The sequence below is a fragment of the Falco biarmicus genome, chromosome 8 (assembly GCF_023638135.1).
Source record: "Falco biarmicus isolate bFalBia1 chromosome 8, bFalBia1.pri, whole genome shotgun sequence".
NCBI lineage: Eukaryota > Metazoa > Chordata > Aves > Falconiformes > Falconidae > Falco > Falco biarmicus.
The window spans coordinates 54,541,662-54,563,280 of record NC_079295.1 but is presented as its reverse complement, the minus strand read 5'-3'; the positions used below and the strand labels follow the sequence as shown (position 1 = coordinate 54,563,280).

The 21,619-nt window shown below is 53.2% G+C and overlaps 2 protein-coding genes across 4 annotated transcripts in view; both read right to left on the bottom strand.

Annotated features, from left to right (window-relative positions):
* Window positions 1–11,864, bottom strand: part of SH3PXD2B (SH3 and PX domains 2B) — a 78,056-nt gene extending 66,192 nt beyond the window's left edge. For both annotated transcript variants that reach the window (XM_056349179.1, XM_056349180.1), the window contains exon 1: window positions 11,667–11,864. In XM_056349179.1, the coding sequence (XP_056205154.1) occupies window positions 11,667–11,738 (72 nt within the window). In that variant the 5' untranslated portion in view covers window positions 11,739–11,864. The remainder of the gene's footprint in view (window positions 1–11,666) is intronic.
* Window positions 11,865–18,645: 6,781 nt separating this feature from the next.
* The window catches only part of STK10 (serine/threonine kinase 10), a 52,543-nt gene continuing 49,569 nt past the window's right edge, over window positions 18,646–21,619 (bottom strand). For both annotated transcript variants that reach the window (XM_056349083.1, XM_056349085.1), the window contains one exon: window positions 18,646–21,569. In XM_056349083.1, the coding sequence (XP_056205058.1) occupies window positions 21,429–21,569 (141 nt within the window). In that variant the 3' untranslated portion in view covers window positions 18,646–21,428. The remainder of the gene's footprint in view (window positions 21,570–21,619) is intronic.

The window sequence follows — 21,619 nt, the reverse complement described above, 5'->3', positions numbered from 1 at the left end:
AGGAGACTCCTGAGGAACAACAAACTCTTCCCAGTGGAATCACTTCCAAAATAAGACGGAAAAAGAGGCAACAAGTTCTTATTGCTAAAATAAAGCACTTCAGTACTTTCAACCCAGCAATGAAATGACCACGTTTCTTCAACCAGATGATCAGCCCAAACACAGCTGCGACTGCTTTGCTGACTCGCGGTGAGCCAGCTGGGTGTCACAGGCACCACTACCATCTCCAGACAAAATCCAAATTGCTCAGCATCACCTCACAGGCCTTTATTCACCTAACCACAATCCTCTCCATTCACAAACTCTTTTTTTTTTTTTTTTTGAACGGAAAGCTAATATGCTTTCTGCATATTAGCACCAGAAAGAAGGAGGGCTCCCGCAGGAGCATCTGTAGCAGCTGGGCAGACCTGGATGGACCATGATTTTCTGCAAGGGAGACCCCAACACGGCGCTTGCTTAGCACCAAACGTGGCTTGTCAAGTACTCTGCATTGGGTCAGGTGCCATTCCCATTCCAGAACATGCTTCTAGAGCTCAACAGGTCAGGGACAACTTGGCTGACCACAGTTTGCAAGGAAAATTGTTAAAGTTGCATGACGCGGCCTCTGAAGGGTCTGACAGCATCCGTGCGGTCGTCATCACGTCATCAGCAAACTAAGCGTTAACTTGACACTAAGTAAGCATCCAAGCTGCCTTTACCCTCACCCCAGGACTTGCCGGCAGGCCAGCATGAGCTCATTCTGGATGGAAGCTCAGCCGATATCCCAGCTTTCTTACCAGTCTATAGCACTTTACAGGGTTATATCACTGCTGGCTGCCTGCCTGGAGAAAGCCTTCCACTGGGGCAGGAGGAAGAGCCAACTTTTCTACATTGTTCATTCCTATCCTGCCTTTATTTGGAGTCAACAGCTTATTAAACTGGGATTTTAATCAGGATGTGGATTTGTTCAAGCCAAAATGAATTCAAAGCTCTTAAGGGCAATAAAGCCATGGGGTTTGAGGGCACAACATGCGTTATTATACCCTTTGCAACTGGGGGAAGGAGCATTTCCCCCAATCAATGAGCTCACTCCTAATTTTGCTGAAATGTGGATCTCCCAGGAGTCTGGGTAACAGTTTCTTGCTCATCCTGTTTGGACAGCAGAAAAGTCTCTGGGGGTGTCTCCTCACCTACTTGTGGAAAGCAGAAAAGATGGGGAAGCCCATAGGAACGGAAGCTCCTCAGTACCTATAAAAACACTGTCTCAGCAAAGCTGGCTTCCTCTCTCCTTGTGAACATCCCTTGTCCTTCGCTCCGATGGCCCCATCCCACCACAGTATTCTCTTGGCCAAAACCATCACTGATCTTGATCTCTGCCAATACCTAATCCAGCCCCCGCCATCCTGGGGATCAAAAAAGACATCAGAAAACACAACTCAGGTGCTCTCCTCAACTAACAACAAAAGTGTGGATTTTGAAAGGTACAAACAGTGCAGTCAGCCACCCAGTGGTGGTGTCACAGGGACTGGAGACGATGCGCCACCAAGCTGCCACAGGCACCCACCCACTCCTTTCTCAGGTGCTTTTGGAAGACACTTTCAATGACCAAGACAGTTTTGAAAACACTGCACTTGATCTGAAGTTTCCCCTTCCAGTCTGGCACCGCACCATGTCCTGCCAGGAGCAGACACCACGGAGCAGCAGCCCAAACAAACCCAGTTTTGCCCCAGTAAGGAGCCACGTCATCAGCTGGTCCCACATCCCTTGGTCCTGCAGAGGCTGCTCTGAGGACAGGCTTCTTCCCAGCCCGGCTGTGTGGGTGACGACATGTGGAAACAGTTACTTCATGGGTCTTCTCCAGCTCCAATTTCTACAGTCCTTCAAACAAGTAACACAGAAACCACCAGCAGGCCTTTTCCATGGAAAGAGTGAGGCGGCATCCCGGGGCCACAGCTGGTGCTGCCCCGGGGACGTGCACCCATGGGCAGCACCGCTGGGCACAGGGGGTCTGCCACCGCTGCGCTTGGATCCCACCCCACTGCTTGCTCGAGGGGTGGGGAGAGCCCAGCAGACCACAGGGAATGGCAGGCGGCCCCAGATGCAGAAGGGGGGCTCTACAACCCCATCACGTGTGCTGGGCCCCTGGCCAAAACCAACAGGCAGAGCTATCTAAATATCTACAGTCCTCCTCGGGCCAGTGGCAGGGTCTGCACCACGGGGAGGAACCAGCTGACTCGGTGAAACCCGGGAACCAGTGGCTCCCATCCATCCCTCCCTCCCTCGCGGGAGGACGCCTTCCCTGCCCCAGTGCCAGCCCCAAGAGCCTTCATCTCTCACCCTGCTCCAGCCGACGCTGCCGCACAGGCACCACGTCCAACCCCACAGCTAGGTATGATGCCTGAAGGCAACAGGCCAAGGTGAGCTGTGGAAGAAGCAGAAATCACTGGGGCTGAACCCTCCTCAGCTTCAGGCCAGGGGAGCAAAGCTGAAATTCAAGCCCACGCTTCTGAGATCCCTGAGATGCAGCTCACGGCACTGGTCCTACTAGATCAAGGCAAGAGGAGAGGTACTGAGCTTTCAGGGTCACTCAAATACACCCAAAATCCTGCTTTCAGGATTGACAGGCCCACACACACACCCTCAGCTCCCCATCACCCCTCTCCCCACCACCATCTCCCCTGCCCTCACGCCGCGAAACCACAGTCCCATGCTGTGGCAAGCCCATGTTATGGAGCAGGAGAAGTTCCCGGCAGGACAACCTTGTCAGAGCCTCAGCAAAGACCAAAGCAAAGAAACAAGACCTGTCCTCTACCCCCGGGGGGACACAGAGGCCACAGGGACAGTTTTGGAGGTGCAGGTGGATCTAATCCAATGCTGGAGGAGGAGCACTTCACACCAATGCCAAACACCCTCTGTGCTCCTGTCCCCTGCAGGGCAGGAGCGGGCAGATCCCTCACGGAAAATGGAAGCCGGCAGATGCAAAAGCCTGAACTCTGACAGGCACCGCCGGGACTGGGCTCCCCAAACTCCCTACGTTACAAGTCATCAGTCACATACCAACTACTTAAAAAATTACCAGTTGAGAAATTTACCATCAGGACCACCACTGCCCAAGTTTCTCCTTGGTCACATTAGAAGCCAAGCACTCTAAATGGAAATATAAAGACGGAAAACAGGCCCCGGGCGATCTTGCAGCCCACCCAGCCGGGCATCACAAGCTCAGTGCCCATGGCATCCCTCCGGCATGACCCCGTGCCTGCCACAGCTCTCCTCTCCCCAGCATCTCTGGAGAGGCAGCTCAGAGGGAGAACGGGCCAGTGGGAAGCAGGACTGAAAACCTCAGTAAGGGAACCATCAAAAACTGACAGGTTGCTAAAAGAAATGCAAATGGCACATGGCCAACCGTAACAGAGCTGTCAGTGAGAGCTGCCAGTCAGCTCACATGGCAGTAAGGGCTCTGCAGCCCCAGGGGAAACAGGCTGGCAACCCACAGCCGGCAAATGCAGGAGGGAGATCCAGGACATCCCTCCTGGGCAGGATGGCACCCCAGGCAGGAAGCAGGCTCCAGCATCAGGCATCACCAGAGGAGCAGGAAGGCTGAAGGAGCCAGCTCAGACACACATCCAGAGCAGTTAGAGTCACAGGGACTAGACTGAAAGAACAGAGGGAACGAGAAGCCAGTGCAAATTATCTCTATCTGAAAGGGCAGCCAGAGATTTAATTTCTTTTTTTTTTTTTTTCTTCCTCTTGAAGAAATGAAGTAACAAGCATAAGCCCTGGGAGCTGTCAGACCCCAGAAGTGTTTTTCCAGGGACTGATAAAGAGCCTCAGTGCTGCAGACAGCAATGGCTCCCAGCAACTTGCAATGCTCAAAGGGACCAAGGGCTCTGGAGTCCTTCACAAGCCCCCAGTCTTGCACCTTCCCCAAAAGCACATTGTCCCATACAACAACGTGGCCAGAGAGAGGACATGATTCAAGCAGCTGACTTGAGGCAATGGAATTAAGAACAGATACATGAAAAAAAAAAAAAAAAAAAAAGAAAAAAAAAAAAAACAACCAAAAAAACAAACCAAAGCAAAACACAGAAACAGTTTTCCGTTCTTGAAACACGAGGCTGTGACCTCCTAGAAGAAGCACTGTTGGACTCCTTGCATAAACACAGTATGGACAGGCACAAAACACAACCTGGGAAGCAGCCTGGTGCTCCAATTTGAGTAGGAAAAAGGCAGACTGAAGTTGCAGGAAAACCTAGCATTAGTTTCGGCCCCTCTTCTCCCACAGGAGTTTTTCCAAGTTTTCCAAGAGTTTCAAGGCATCCTGGCTGGTGGGTGGGCACACATAAAACCCACAAGTAAGGCTTTGGGGAGAGGGGAGCTGCTGGCTGGTCTGCAAGCTCTCTGCCTGGCACCCAGCAGGAGGCTGAATGAGGCAGCAAGTCCACCCTGAGCTCAGCACCATCCAGCTGTGCCAGCTCGAGCCCAGGAGCAGCAGACCCACACAGACACAGCCCTGCGAGCCAACAACCCAGCAGCAGCCCTCCCTGGCACGGCACAGCCCTCCCTGGGTGGCTCTGCAGCAGTCCCTGAGCTTCCCCAGCCCTGAAGCATCCCCACGCCCAGAGCTCCCGCACGCCGACAGCCTCCCGTTCCCACACCGGCCACACATGAACAGAGCAGAAAGCAATGCCACCGTCACTTGGAAAGACACCTCCACGGGGCTGCAGGGACACGCATCCCTGCCCACCCGCCGCCGCCGAGCATCAGTGTAAGTCCCCTGCCACTCAGCAGAGCTCCTACAGCAAAGCCAGACATAACAGCCTCCAGCAGCGGCAGGGCTGTCTGCAGAGCTGTTTCCAATGGGTTTGAGCCTGTGTGGTCTTGGGTCCAGGGAGACCATGTACAATAAACCTCTCTGTGGAAAACTCCGCATATTTAAAGCATCTTTCATCAGCAAAGGGGGAAAGCATCAGTCTCTCTATTCCACCCGCACTCCCACACACACCCCAAAACACAGGGAAGCGACACGACCACCTCGCACCCTGGCCTCCGCCACTGCCACGAGAAAGGAACACCAAGAAAATTCAAAGGGGCAAAGGACTTGAAGCAGCTGACAGATCGAGCCAAACCAGAGCGGGTTTAATATAGAAAAGGGAGTGGGAAATTGTAAGAGGAAAAGAAAAAAAAAAAAAAAAGAAAAAAAAAAAAAAGGAGGGAGGTGGCTGGAAACAAAGAAAGTTCTTGGCGGCAAGCTGCTGTGCTTGGCCCCTCTCCATCAGCCTTCGCCACCGCAGGCGTGCGGGGCTGGGGAGGGGAGTGCAGGGGCTCTTGTGCCACGGGACAACAAAGCTTGGAGGGGGAGAGGGACAGCCGGCCCCCAGCTCCATCACCAGACACCTTGTCACTCCCTTGCTCCTGCTCTGTGGATAGGGAAAGCTGGGAGAAGAGTCATGCTGGTTCAGATGGCACTGGGAAAGGCATGGAGAAGCGATCCCAGCAGTAACTGCAGCACATAAGGGACACTGCTGTGGTCCCTCTGGTCTAGCAAAGGAACAGGGCAGAAGCAACAAGTCAGAGCTGCAGGGAGGAGCTGGGTAATGGGGATGCAGGCAGCACAAGGAAAGGCATATCCTCATCACCACGGCAAATAACCCAAGCTGCCCACACACCCGGGACTATGAAGCAGCCACCTCCCCTCACTCTGATTCATCCCTTTGACTGTACCCTCCTAAAACCCCAGCGAGTGACAGCTCTTCCCGCTCTCCTGTTGTACAGCTCGGCAGGGCACAGCACCGCCTGAGCAGGCAGCCAAAGCTGCTGGGATGAAAAGTGCGCACACACGGGGCTGGGCCAAGCATGGGGACCCCAAGGACAACCCACCAAGCCCCGCTCAGCCACACAACAGACACACCCTCTTGTTCACTCTGTCACAATGAAGGTCAAACATATGGATTCACTTGTTTCCTATTTCCCACTGCTATGTGAAACAGCCGGAAGATAGAGATACCCTCCAAAGCAAAGCTGCGCGGGATCAAGGTCACCAGATCTCCAAGCAGGCAGAGGCGATGGGTGGCCCCAGTGCTGAAGTTCACCGCTGAATTGAGTATGAGCGCCAGCTTTCCACACAGAGCTGCGTCCACCTCCGTGGCCACGTGCTAGGCAGGATTTAGCCCTTCCACTGAACTGCGACATTCAGAGTTTTCAACAGGTTTAAGTAACATGACTAGGGAAGAAAAACAAAAGAGAGTTTGCATCTGAGTGTTGGTTTTCACCCACAAAGCTAACAGTGCGCCCTTAAGCCCTAGCTCTCTCGAGAGGTGAGGGGGAAGGAAGGGCTGGCTGGCTCTGTAACGCTGTGCAGCAGAGCAGGGACAGGCGCACAACGGGTCCAAATTTGTATTGGCTACAGTCTCCAAATGCCCTGCCTGTGGCCTGCCTCGAGCAGGAGAGCATCAGCCAGCTGACAGGAAACGGGATGAGATACAGCAGAACCACAGGATACAGCAGCAGAACACCACTAAGGATGCCGAGAGAGCCCTCAGATCTCCCAAGGCCACTGACACTCAGAAACTCCTTGCCGCAGCAGACTCCAGCTTCCTGGGTTCAGCTTTGCTTCATACATCCTGGTTTTGCTTCTTCTTTCATTCCTAGTTTAAACGGCCACTGCATAGATTTCACAGTATTCATTTTAACCTCCTGCTTCCTCAGCCTAAATGCACTCAGCTCCTTCGGTTCCCCACAGGACATTCCCACCATACCAAGAGCACAGTCACCCTCCCCAGAGAGCCTGGCACAGGGGGACTCATCCCCTAATGCCCTTTTTAAGCCAAGCAATCGGTATGATTCACCATGGCAGAAATAACACAGCTGTACAAGGTGATACTGTGCCAGGTCCCCACGGAGCTCTGCTCCAGCTGGGCAAGTCAGGACCAGGGGACCATGACACACAGGTCCATGGGACACATGTTCTTCAGAAGACATCTTCCGATCTGCATGTATAAGGCACTGAGGAACCACTGAATCTGTAGATTAACATCTCTCATCCTCTCGCCAGTCAAGCACTCTTCCCTGAATGCTCCATAATCAATTCCAGATAAGCAACTGGGTTGGGCTGGACAACAAATGAAACCATGAACAGCCTCACCACTACAAAGAACGGGAGCAGAGGAGACACCTACCATCACATCACCAATTCCACATCAAAAATAGAACACATTAATTTTTTGAATATGGTTTTCATCAAAGTTGTTTTAAAATACCTACAGATGCTATCAACTAGGCATCAGATTCCAACACACAGCGTTAATTACTTTCGCAAGGCAGCTGCAACAAATGAGGTGGTTCAATATGCATGGGTATCCATCCTGTTTAAAGTCTGCAATCCTCTTAACTGAGCTTGCAAAATAAATGTATGCTGCACACTTTGTTTAATTTTCCCTTTTTCAAAGCGATACGTGGAGGCTGGGAAAGGAAGTCCCGCGGGAGCACAGTCCAGGTTTCCCTATAAACTAACACAACCAAACAGCATGCTGCTCCCTCTTTCCTGTCAGACCTATATATCTGTGATTGGGGTTTGTGCTCTACTGCAACCATTTTAAAACTATATGAACTATGGAAATGCTCTTGGTGGACAGGGTGTAGAAATGAAGACATGATTCAATTACATTGTTATTAACATATAGAACAACAGACACAAATTGCAGCTGTATTAAAACAAAAGGTCCTGAAGCTTGCCTAAGGGCAAAAAAACAACCAAAATCTGGATTTAGCAGGGAAAAGATTTATTTTAGAGCTTCTACTAGAGAATAACAAACACAGAACTATAAAAAGACCCTGCGTGAAATCCTTTAAAGGACAACGTAGTCTGTTTCAACTATGGCTTTGTTTTGGATCTTTTCTGAATAAACATTCATTTATCAGAATATGAGACTTGGCCAGACCGTAGAAATGACAGTCTGCCACTCCGTCACCCAGAATGATTATTTTTAAACTTTGCTTTTGGACTTTGCCTTTTCAGATTTGTAGTATGGCCCCAGAGCCCTCGCTGGCAGCGCCCCTGAGGGGCATGAGCTGTAACCACTTAACACAGGATCATATGGGAAATGTCACTACAGGGTGACCCCCCAGCCACTGCCTGAAGGACCGGAGTTGGGAGTCCCCTTCTTCACTTGGACGATGGGCTGCTGAGATCCCGAGCTTGGTTGTTCTCTCTTGACAGGATCAGAGCAGTCTGTCCTGCAACAAACACCTGCAAAATGATAATTTCTCACAGCCCCTTCCAGGTACTGCCCCATCAAAAAAGCTTAAAGTCACAAGGTGCTCAAGTGCAGCTGAAGCATCTGGGGTGAGCAGCCCAGGAGAGGTGCCCATGCAGTACAGCAATCCAGTTTCACAGCCGGCAGAGCTAATTCAAGGCTCCCATCACTCAGAGGCACAAGCTCAGCTATCCTTCCCCCCTTGGCCCTTCCATATGTGTGAATGGAGTTGGTTTGACAAGAACAGGAGCAGACTTGTCAGCCTCACACCCTGCCAACGCCGTGGCAGCAAGAAGAGCCGTCTAGGAGCACACGGCTGACTGCAGGGAGAAAGGCATGCAAGGGGAGAGCACAGCCTGCTAATAGCAATCCAGCCTGGCCCCTGCCAGCAGAGCTCACCGCAGTACCTACCCAAGGCTCTAACACCTCAAGGAGGAGAAACACAGTCAAGAGGCCATTCCCATTTTCCCTGTCCCCCAAATGGGTTTAAACATGCCTGGGCTCCCTTTGAACAACCCGTCCAGCTCCTCCCGCCCTCTGGCCAGGTACTGCTCTGTCACCAGCGTAAGGAGGATGCACGGGAGATGGATAGGTCAAGTGCAATGTTGTCCCAGAACACCCTTCCAGGGGAGCATGGCCACCAGACACGCTGTGAGAAGCGGCGCAGTGCACTGACACTCTCGCACTGGGATACCGGGATTTGACCCAGTGCCATTCATGGGCACACACGCATTCGAGGGTATGGGGCTGTGTTGGGGTCCCCAGCTAAACCCCGACACTCAGCTCCACAAATGTTTGAGCTGGCCTGTGGCTACCCAAACCCTACCTGGCACCTTGTCCAGCACAAGCCTCACAGTTTGGGGGAATACTGTGCCTCCTGCTTCAAATCAGAGCTGCAAAAAATCACACATTTTTGTGCAGGCACACAACTCTTTTTGCATCAATTACCAAGGTGATGGGCAAACCACACCAGCCTCAATAGAGCTGGCCTTTCCCACGGCCGCTCTCCACCACTGGCAACAACAAGGACTTCAAACCAGTGTTTTAATCTCACTTTTCTGGGAAACTGGAATGCACAACTTTCTGCTGTGGCCTCACTACAGCCAACACAACTGCACCTTTGTCCGGCAGAGAAAAGCTCCACGATGCAGAGAGGCGGCCGAGCCCGAGCAGCACAGGTCATTCTCCAGTCAGGCCAGTGCAGAGGCAATGGCAGGAAAAGCTGGCATGCTCCTCCAGCCTCCCCAGGGACAGCAAACGCCTGCCTCAGGGGATGGAGGAGAGCACATTTACGCTCAGTAACAAGAAAACAGAGAGCAAAGGTTTAACACAGACACTTTGTGGTTGATCCGATCTGCAGCATGCCAGCAGATACCATCTAAAGTAAGGTGACTCAGCCATGATTTGCTGCCCCTCCTCTCCCCGTCTTTGCAAGAGGAGCAAAGGGGGGGGGGGGGAGAAAAAAAAAAAGACAAGGTTTTCATTCTATATAATTAACTGGTTTTGTGAATCTGCCTAGTTCCTATCGATTCCCTTGAACAAGGCGAGCACTCCCGTTCACTCCAGCGCTGCCCGGGGAGGCTGCTGCCTGCCCCTCCCTGGGCTCAGCCCCGCTGCGGCCACGCTGGCTCACACTGCTGGGGTTCAGTCCAAGACCAGTACAGGGGAAGGTTAAGGACTCGAGAGCAGCTGGCTGAGGAGGGAGCGGGTGGCCGAGCTGCACAGCTGGCCATCAGGAGCTGCCTGCAGCCACCTTCTCCCACTGCCCCAGGAGCTTCTGCTGCAGGCCCCCCACCCCTGCTGCCCCCCCATACGTAGAGGAACCTCCGTCGCAGTCTTCCAGCCTCACAGGGACTATCTATGCCATGCTCAACTTCACCCGCCTCACTCCTGCGGGTAGAGGGTGAACAGGGCCAGTGCCCAAAACAAAGTGTCCACCATGGGGTGCATCCCAGCCGTGGGGACAGAGGTCCCAAGGGGTGTGCAGAGCCCCCAGTAAGGGAGCGAGAAGGCCTGAAAGAAGAGCGGAGGAGCAGCTGCAGACAACCCGGTCCAAGCCCCGTTACAGGACCTGACGGTGGTGCAACAGATCCGCCAAGACAAACAGCAGCGTACACAGCTCAGCAAACCTCCTCACGTACATGCTCCTCCAGATCAGATGCATAACCCAGCTACAATGAGTAAGCCTGGGATGGACACGGCAGGAAGGGGGGCACATCTGGAGCTGGGGCCAGGCTCAGCCAGGGCTGATAAAGCCGCAGGCAAGGCAGGAGAGGAAGAAGGGGTGATAAGGGGTGGGGCGGCAGCAGCCACACCACATGCCTGGATGAAAGCAGAGAGCAACAGGCCCCCTTTACCCTCTCCTACAGCCTGCCTAGGGCTGGTCTGCCCTCTGCTTTCCTCCAACTGTTGCTCGCTGCCACAAACCAGCCGGGGTGACCTGGAGAAGCCCCTGATCCCCTCAAGAGCTCAGGGAACCTGGCTTTGCCAACACGACACGCTCCAGCCAGAGCGAACACCACATCCTCATAACGCATCTGCGCCTTGAACAGTGTGTCACTGGGTCACCCCATCCAAAGTGAACGGGGCAGGGAGAACATTTTGGTCTTTGTTTTACAGTTGTTGCCAGGATTCACCCACAAGGTCTCCACGGATGCCTGGAAGCACACCAAAGTTTAAATAATAAAATAAAATTTAAAAAAATAAAATAAAAAAAAAAGAAAAAACTCAACCCTTTTAAAAAAAACTAAGACAAACCCACAACATTTTGGATGATGTCCTGGAGCAGGCAGGAAAGTGCTCCCTGGGCAGCCACGCCGAAGGGGCGCGGGGACACGGGGGGGGGGGGGGGGGGGGGGCACACCTCGCGGGGCCAGCGGCAGTCCCGGGGGCAGAAGGAAGGTGCTGGGGGTCCCTTGCCCCGGGAATCTGCAGCCAACAGGTCTCAGAGCCCCTCTGCCAGCCGCTGCTCCCTCGCCACCGCAGGGGCACCTCCCGGGGTGCCCCGGAGCCGCCGCCGCCTCCCCCGGGGTGCGGGCTGCGCTCGGAGCCCCCCGGCAAGGTCCCGCCCGCCTATTCCCGGGCACCTCCCGGCGCTTCCCCGGCAGGTCCCGCACAGGGTCCCCACCGGCGCTGCCCCCCAGCGCGGCCACGTCCCGCCCGCCCCCCCGGGTGGCGGGGGCCGGGAGGAAGAGGCAGCGCGTCCCCTCGCTGGCGGGGGGGGCCACCGGGTGACCCCAACGGGGGTGGGAGCGGCACAGCCGGCAGCGCTGCCTTCTTCCTCCTCCTCCTCCTCCTCCCTGCCGCCCCGCGGCCAGGGCTCCGCTGCCCGCCGCCGGGACGGCCATGGGGCCGCCCAGCGCCGGCCCTTTGTTTGCCCAGGGCCGGGCGCGGCGGAGCGGGGCGCCCCGAGCCGAGCCGAGCCGCGCCACTCACATAGTGCTTGTTGGGAATGCGCCGCTTCTGCACGTCCAGCACCTTCACCTCCGCGATGCTCCGCCTGGGCATGCCTCTGCCTCTGCCCCTCGCAGCCCGGCGCCAGCGGCGAAGCGGGGAGCGGCGGCGGCGCTGGGGGAGGCACTGGCGCACGCAGCCGGGACGGAGCCTGCAGCGCCGCGCCAAGCCGAGCCCAGCCGCCCGCTGCCGGGGGCGGGAGGCGGCCCCGGCCCGCCCCGGCCTATCCCGGCCGGCGGGGCGGCCCCACTGCCGCCTGCTTAAAGGGGCGGCCGGCGCCGCCCGCCCCACGCGTGCCCGTGTCCGCCGGCGCGCAGCGCCGTGCGGGACCCCCCCCGGCCCGAGGGGGAGGGGGAAGGCGGCTCGGCTGTGTCTGAGGGCAGGGGGCTTCGGAGGGTGCAGCCGGCTGTTGGCCCTTTGCTGGGAGGGGGCTGCAGGGGAGCGGGTTTGCCCATCTTGCCCGGCAAGGTGGGCCCGTGCGCGGGCTCCATCACCACGTTCTGATTCCTCGCCCTGCTCATGTCCCATAACATTGGACCCCAAGGCGGCGCTGACTTGGCCACGAACAACCACATCCCTCAAGGATCCAGGAAATTAATCGAGCAGAAAAAGGTGGCTTACTGGGCTGTTGGCATGGTCAGATCAGCAGAACCGCCTTACCCAGGACAACCCGTGTACCCCTGGGAGCTGAGCCATTGCATCCCACCTCTACTGCATCCCACCCATCCATGGCGGCAGCCCACTCCTCGTGCCATGCTCCCTGCCCAGCTCGGCCCCGGGGCAGCAGGGGACACAAGGCAGTGACCCCGGGTTCTCTGCATCAGCACCACCCACAGGGGTTCTCTGCATCAGCACCACCCACGGCATCCCTCGTCCTAGCAGCTCCTCAGCACGTGGCATAACCACAGTTCTCTTCCCCATTGGGCTTTTAATTACATTATAAAGTTACTCAAGGCTTGCACTGGCAGGTCATTAGCTTTTATATGAATTTAATTTAATCATAAACAACTCATCTCACTCCTTAGCAGCTCCTTAAAAGTGGCTCTTTTTTTATACTGTTAACTTTGCTACAACCACCCCAGAGAACTAACAGAGGCGCAGGCAGGTTGCCAGGGCTTTATTGCCCCCCCTCGCCCTCCCAAGGGGCTCATCTTCATCCCCCTCCCACTAGCTAAGCCCTAGACCATGGTGCCCCTGCAGAGATGGCTGCAGGAAGGATGCTGGGTTGTCTGAAGGGGACATCCCGCACCAGTGACCTCCCTGATGCCTGCTGGCATGCTGCTGCAGGGCTGCTTACTTGTGGCACATTGCACCCTTCCCCACCCTGGCCCCGTTGTCACTCCTCAGTCAGATGTGTATTTAAGGTAGGTGGGCAGGAGGCCCCGGAGAGCCCCTTTCTTCTCCCATCAGGAAAGCCCTGACATTCCTGAGTGATGCTGGGGCTGGACCTTGATGCTGGGGCTGGACCTTTATGTGCTAATCAAGAGCTGAAGCCTGGGAAAGCACCAACAGGCACCAGAACTGCAGGTTTTGTTGTGTGGAGCACCCAGGCTTCAGCAAATAGAGTCTTACTGGTTTTTTTAAAGCCCTGAAATGCCTGAATCCTGCAAAGAATGGTGAGGAAAACATCCAGAGCAGCTGTGCATCATGTTGGTAAGAGAAGAAATGTACACTGAGGAGCTGAGGAACACCAGCGAAAGCGGATTAAGAGAGGAATGAAGCAATTACTGGTCTTCGCATGCTGAAAGAAGAAATTAAGGTAGAGAGCAGCTGAAGGCACTGCAACTGAGCGATGCAGAGGAGGATGTAACCTGAAGAGCTGAGGATTGAAAGGCCAGGCAAGGGGATCACAAGGATAACAGAAGCAGGTAATTGGATATGCAAACCACAAAAAGAAGCACAGAAACACACTAAACGAAATAGAATAGATGATAAACTGCAAGGTGAAGGGAATGAAGTGACGCAACTGAGTTACAAATGTTATGGCTGCAGCCATCCCTCTTGCTTAAGGTGTTGGTTTGTTCTAGTTAGCAGTGACTGTGGGAGTGCCAGGCACCTGGGGAGAGAGTGACTGCTCGGGACACTGCTCACATGTCTGCAGAGCTGGTCTGATGCAGTCCGGTAATTTGGTTTTACAGGAGCGCATAGACTGACCCTACATCCCTCATGCACTGAAAACAACATAGCCAGATTGATCATCTTGCTGCCCAGTCTATCTGTACATTAACACCAAGTCCACCATCAAGACACCTTGGACTCACTACCCATGAACCCTAGGATCAGTCTGCGGGGGGGAAAACGCTAATTAAAAAAGCCATCTGGGTAGAGGAAATTGAGAATATGCAATTCAGAGAGCATTTTGACCTATAGGTACAGCATCCATGAAGAAGCTAAACTGCGTTTTCTTGCCGGATTTGTTTGGTGTAGCTTTAGAAGCAGTGATAGCTGCAGCACAGAGAGATGGTGTAGGACAGTGGGGTGCTGAGCAAGCAGCTGATGAACAGCTGGAGTCCTGGCTGCTACCAGCTGCAGCACCCACTCCACCCACCCCCCAGGACCCTGCACAGCATGCCAGCCAGGTGGAAGAGCTGTCCCGATGGCCAGCACAGTAAGGACCAGCAGCAGAAGCAAAGTGTGAGAACAATCAGGGAATTCTGAGATGGCTCTGAAAGGAGCCTCATCCCTACTCGTGTTTCTGTCTTCTTGTACTGACCAGACTCAAGGGGACAAAAATCCTTACTCCAGGCTATCACTTTAACAGAGGCAGATGGTCGATTTGGTGGGGGGACACAAGTTCTGCCCATTTTAGCAGCCACAATGCCCGTTCCCTGCACTCCCTTCTCCACAAGGCTGTTCTTAGCTGCTGTGGAACACTGGGCTGCTGTGCACCTTCATGAGCAACCTCCATGCTGACCTCCCCCTCTCCTTTAATCCCGGCTCCGCTGCCGCAGTTGGGAACCTGCAAAGGACAACATTGTGACACTGCGAAGGACACCTCACTCCTGAACTTGAAGCAGCCCAAAGGGACACAGAAGGTGCTTTTCTTGGGGAAGCTTTGTACCTACCCTCGCCTCCCAGGGGTGCATGAAACCTTTGGGCAGTTCCTTGCTGATAAATCCATTTCCCTGTGCCACTAGGTCCCCACAAGGAGATACATGACATGGAAAGCAAAAGAATGTACGAATGACCTCTCACAGCACCTTGAACCTATCTGCTGTAGGGACCAGACCCTGGTCTCCTACCTTCACCCTTCCAGCTCCTTTCTGTATACCGCCCTGGATGCACCCCCATGACTGCCACATACTGCTGGTCTGTTGGGCCATTCCTTCATACCTGGTGTAAATCATGTGTATCAGACAGACAGCTTGTTACACACAGGGGGCTATTTTATCCATGTCTTCTGTCACAAACCCACTCCAGACCTACAAACGTTGGCAGAGAGCCAAACAACTGCACAAAAATTAAATGGAAGCACTTATAAGCATCAGCATCGCTTCCCCAGCACCGTGACTTGCTGAGGTGACTCCATTGCTCCTGGACTCTGACAGCACTGGGCACCAGCTGCAGCCTGACAGCTTGTGAGCACCCAGGAACAAGCGGAGGTTGGGGACAGTCACAGCTAGCACTGCAAAATGGCTCCTGTGTGTCATTAACAAGTCTGATGAGAGCTGTTTGAGACAAATGAAGCACGGCTTTGCATGCTGACCTGATTGCCTCCCAGGGGAGGCACACCAGGAAAGCCAGCTATGGAGACTTACAGCTTGGCTTGGGCTCTACCGCACCTCGGGAATTTATCAAGGAAACTGCCAGGCATTTGCTAAGGGAGCCCATGTGAGGGGGTTTGCTTGTCCTGCAAGTCCCGTGCTTGGCCCCCACTTCGGTGGTAAGGCTGCAGGAGCAGCAGAGATCTGGCAGCAGCACTTCCTACCATGAGGTGAGGTGCTACAAGCATACGGGTGCTGCTGAGAGGAGTTTTGGGATAAACAAGTCATCTGTTGCCCTGACCAAAGGTCGAAGTATTGTTAAACCAAACAAAATAACCACACAGGAGAGCTCAACACCTACCCAAGAGTCAGTATCTCCATGACTCATATGCACTCTCCCTTCTGTCAGGATCAGCTGAACAATTTAAAGCAAGAGGGAAAATGACTTTTGAGAAGCCAGCTATCAGCTCGGATATTCAAATGGGTTTTAGCTTGGCTGTAAGCTGGCTCCAGCTGTTTGGGCACAGCTGGGTTGTCCCTGAGGTCTGTCAGGTGTCAGAGGTGGAATGGAATGGGAAAGCAATACCCCACTGTCAGCCCCGAACTGCAGAGGAAACACTGTCTGCGGTCAGTCCGACATGGAGAGTCCACCATCGCTGCTCGCTTTTTAACTTAGGAATTGAGAGTGCATGCCTGGTGGCTAAATGTTCCTGGGTCCTCCCCTGTGCACAGAACAAATACATCCATCTTCCCTCACAAAGATTAGTCAAAGATGATGCTCCTACCACAACAGAGGAAAAATCCTTGCAGCTGAAGCCCCGCAGAGCAGTGGTTACTCGCCTTGTCACCGGGGCTGGATTGCACTGATTCAGGATTTAGCTGTGTGGTGTGGATGCCACCCATCAGAGTCAGCCTGGCAGCAGATCGCACCCACTCTACACAGAAGTCTGGCAGCAGGGAGAAGCAGACCCCACAGAGGGGATGCTCAGCCCTCAGATGAGGGAGGCTGTCCGGGCACGCCTGTGCCAGTGGGCAGGGGAAACCTGGAAAACTCCTAAGGACAATACTGGAGCAGGACACCACGTACTGAAGTACTGATGAGCAGCAGAGATCTGGTGAAAGGTGTGCCGTAGCAAACTATGAATCCAGGAATAAAAAAAAGAGTGAACAAACATTTCAGTGCACCGGGACAGCTCAGCTCTGGCTCTGCATTTGTGCAGGCAGCAGCTGGGCTCCAGAGCCCTGCCGCTGCCTCAGTGTGCATGCCATCTAGTGAACGAGAGAAAGAAGAGCAAACATCACTCCATCCCTTGCAAGCCTGGAAACCAGGCCCAGGGGAGTCCCAGTGGGCGCTTGTGAGGGCAGATGGGCTGCCAAGGCAACGCGTGTCTGTCACCCAGCAGCATCCCACCCAGGAGAGGGGCAGCAACAAACCTCATCAGCAAGGCACAGCCACCAGCCTCTGGAGAGGCTTGGCTTGCTCAAGCCCTGGGTATTTTGGCATTTGGGGAATTCAACCAGTGGCCAGCGCAGCAGCAGAACATGCAACAGCATTTGGCTTGACAGGGTGTAGATGACTTTTGAGGGACAATGCCCAGGCAGTGCTGGCCTCCACCTGTCCTCCTGCAGTGAGGGAAGAAGAGCAGATGCAGCCATAGGAGGAAGCCAGTTAAGAGCTGGGGCTTGTTGCCTGTGGCTCTCCCTGCCTGCCCTGCTTTTCGTTCCCCCAGAGAGTTCACTATCCCCATCACAGCAGGAATGCTGCAAAAGCCTCTGGGCAGCCCAGGGGAACTTGCAGTCCAGAGGAGACAGGACGCAAAGCACAGAGGAGGTAATGAGGGGAGCTGAGAACGCTACAGCTGCTGCAGCACCAGTAAGTTTTCAGGGCTGCCATCTCTATTTTTAAAAATCAAGACAGATTTTTACTTTTGCTCCATTTTCAGCACTGCACCAGGGCAGAATAGTAGATAACAGTTGTTTCTGGAATACACTGTACTTACTTATATTTATAAATGTAAGTATCCTCACAGTTGAAGCTCCCCTCAGGCACTGCCAAGGACATGCAGATGAAGTTAAGTACTCCTGTGAGATCCTCTGCTTCACTGGGATACGCTGAGCCATTTTTGACCAGTGTCCCAGGAGACAGTGCAATCCTGGCACATGTAAATGAAGGAGATAGTAAGAAATGAAGTAGCTGAAGACATGTAATTAGCCATCTCACACAGCAGGGAGACAGGCACCCTCACGCTTTGCTCTTGCCCTTCTCTCATCATAGTGCTGCCCGTTTGACACTCCACCAGCAACAACCCACAGAGCTGACTCCCCTTTTGGCACCTCACGCCTAAACTCACACACTGCAGTATTACTTGACTGGGGTGGACAGCGGTAGCAAGGTCATTTCCAGCATGGAACCCACATGGAACCACAACATGGTAGAAGTTGGCAGGCTCTGAAGCAACCTTCTAAAAATGAGGGGAAAAAAACCACACCAGCCCCAAGGGCTCATGTCAAAGCTGCCCTTGCATACCACACATCCTTGCTTGGTGTAGGGCATCTGGTTGAAAGAAATCATAACCAAACTGGCAGGCAAAAATATCCGAGTAGAAAACAAAGTCCACACAGGCCCTGTGGCTGGTTACAGAGGTGGTGGGAGCTTTTCTGAGCAACACCCAAGGGAGCAAGCAGAGGTCTCCCCCCCTGCACTGACAGGGGAGGATGCGATATCTTACCACATAATGCATCCCCAGGTTCCAAGCGCTCCTTTAGCAGAGGATGGGGTGGGAGGAGAGACGGAGGCATCCCTAGGACCTCCTTGTCCCACCGAAGCATGGCAGCTGTGGCATTTGTCTGAGACCTTCTGTTAAAGCCAGGCAAGCTAATTAAAAAGGAAAAAATGAGCCATGTGTAAGTGGTTTGGGCTCCTCAGACGACACGATGCAATACTCCCTCTTCACCGAGCAGGGTCAGCCGAGCACCGCCTTAACACACAACCAAGTCATCGACTGAACTGCCGCTTCGCTGAAGGTCTACCAGAGTTCCAGCTTTGTAGCAAAGATGCTACTGCCACTGAGCCGCAGCACGCCGCAGCAGTGTTTCTGAAGCAACTAGCTCTGTTTTAAAGGACTGGAAGTTCAGTCTTGCAAGGTTCACATGCCAGAACTAGCTCTGGAGGTTTCTGTACGTTAGCAAAACCCAGAGTAGAAGCAAAGTCGGTCTGAGACCACAGTCAGTGATCAGGCAGCAAATCAGACACATGCCCAGGTTTCTCCACCTGTTACTTTATTAGAAGGGTCTTTACATCATAGTGGTGGCCCCACGGAAGCCACTTTACAAAATATTAAAAAACCTTTTTATTCAAAGCCACATTTTAAAAAAAATGGCATCACATTCCCCCTCAAAAACAAGCTGGGTTTATTCATCGTTCCTTCTGAACAGGAAGCAACAAAACCATCCTCTTTTGGAAGGGGGGGGGGAGGGAAATATAATCACTCTGTAAACATGCCAATTATAAGATGTGCTCCCTTGCCCTCTTCTAGGAGGCAGACATGGTACTAGAGCCCTGGCACACCCAGAGAGGGAACAGAGAACAGGGGAAGGGCAGGGGACACAAAGCCAATCCCACCCTCTGTTAGCAAAAGCAAAATTACATTGCTAGCTCCAGGCTGCAAATAAGTGGACTGGAGAAGGACAACCGATTTACCACGGTGGCATCACATCAGCTCTTTAAAAGTCCTCAGAAATAGTCTCTTCCTCATGGCTGCACAATATCCAGAGAGAGCTGACACTTGCCGGGCTGGTGAAGGCGGTAGTCAGAAGCAGCAACACTCTTCAGCTGAGGAGGTATATTACGAACAGTATGCTGCAGGACATCCTTCTGCAAGTCACATGTAACACATGAAGGCTAGGAACCAGCTACTGATTTCTGTGACAACAACCATTCCATAGAATAGCTCCAGACTGACCCCAATGGGACCAGGAACAATACCACTGGAGCTGCCGTAACACATTTATAATGCAATTAAAAGCTTCAAACCAGCACACTGTCCTGGTTCAGGAACAACCCTCTGCATTCATTAATTTTACATCAGCTCCCAACCTGGCACTATCACATCAAAGGTACAGTCAATGCTTCTGGAGATGGAACTGGCAGTCTTCCTAGAAGGACAGGCTAGTTACTGAAAAGCTGCTACAAAGCTGGGACCCTTTGCAGTCTGCTTGCAAAGGGTCCCAGCCCTTAGATGCCCATCTAGGCTATGTTTGTTAATAGAGACATTAATGGTATGGGTTCAGAAGAAACTTGGAATGTCCCAAATGGATATAGTCTCGCTAGTTTGGAGAAGCTTATAAATATATATTATGAACTCTAAGTGGGTAGTAAACGCACTCCTCAGATAAAAAGGTGTTACAGACCTGGGGGCTGTCTCCTTCAGCTAGGTACCTAGAAGTGTAGCACATCCCACACCACCTTTTCCTGAAATGCCAGTATGTCTCCAAATCAACAGATGAGACTTAAAAATACCACTTCTTCAAGCAGAAACATTTTTTTCTTGCTAGAGAAGCAGGCCTAAAACAAACAATATTGTCCAGAGATCAACAGAGAGAAAAACTTAAGTGCTACTTTATATCTTCTGGCTGTGTAAAAAAGGTGCTGCCCAGCGACATCTCTGTTCCCCTACACAAATGTGTGCTCTGGGTCCAAACCAGCAGCTCAGCCAAACACTTCTTTGTGCAGATGGAGGAAAGCAGCCCAACCGAGACACATCACCATGGAGCAGAAGAGACAGAGGGCTGGACCTGCCACTGCTCTGCCGCTCTGCCGTGTGACTCCAAGCTCAAAGCCAGGAGAATCATCCAAGAAACTGTGGCATATCATAAGGAGATGAGGCATCAGTGGAGAAAGCGATGCTGGGAGTAACAAGCTACAATGACCTGTTTTTGCATCTCCTCTTCCCTTGCATCCCTTGTTTCAAGAGTCCTTTATTCCTACTGAAAGATGCTTTGCAGCCTATTGCACCGTGACTGCACAGTGGCCAGGCTGGTTGACCCACACGGCCCAGAAAAATATAGCACTTAAAAAAAAATACCTCAAGCACATGTGCAATCATGAGAGCTCCAGCAATAACACCCTTCGGCCCCTCACTTGTCCTTACCAGAAAGCACATGACTGCAACCAATATCTCATTGTGTCACCACCGGACTGAGCACCGTTACAAACCTCCTCCTCTGCACATACACACACACACTTTCTTTAAGAGACAAAAGCCTGCAGCCAGCTGAACGGTTTCATTATGCTATAGCCCCGTCTCTGATAAGGGAACATTAGCTAAGTGCCAGGGGGACTGCGGTGCCAGCAATCATGGCAATGAAGAAGCAGAAACATCTTTGGAAGGATGTCCAGCCTTTCTGCATAGTCTGTACAGGGAGGAACAGGAAAGAAAACCCTCCCTCCTCAAAGGCAAAAAACCCCAAATCACTGTCTCCCCCTTGAGCAAAAAAAGGCCACAGTAGATAGAAATAAATCTAAACCAAATGTTGGGGGGCCACAAGGCCAAGGGTAGCCTAAGACAAGGCCAAGGCTGCTCTGCCCCAGATTAACCCTTACAGAGGACTGGGAGGATGAATGGCCACAGCAGAGAGAGAGGCTGATAACCCCTGCGCAGAGGGCAGGAGCCATCGCCTGCTCCTCCTGTTCAGAGAGGTTATTGCTTCAGTCTGAGCTGACAATCCCAGTGAGCACCAGGCTCACGTAAGATGCAATGCATCCAGCTAACAGTGCAAGTATGATTGCAGAAAGGGTCCTGCCCGGCTTCCTAGCCCGGAGCTGTGCTGAGCAGGCCATCTCCGGGAAAAGCCACCAAAACTTCCAGCCAGCATCCCCCAGTGCAGGACAGAAGCCACGTTTATCTCAGACAGAATGAGAGGACAGGAGGGTGCTGTCGTAAGAAGAGGCTGCCAAGAGGGTCTTCCAAGTCCAAGTTGCCCACCTGCAGCCCAGGGGGACACAGCAGATACCAGCTGGTGGCCTGCCAGCTGCGGGGTGTTACGAGCTCTCCGCAGAGCTAAACAGGACGAACTTGGCATGTTTTGTTGGGGATGCTGGCGTCTGTCCATCTGCCTCCTCACTCAGCTTGAAGAACATCTCCTGCTCGCGTTTCTTCTGGTTCAGCTCGTCCTCTAGGGCCTTAAGCAGAAGGGAACACACACAAGACTGTATTTGAGATTGTACTGGAG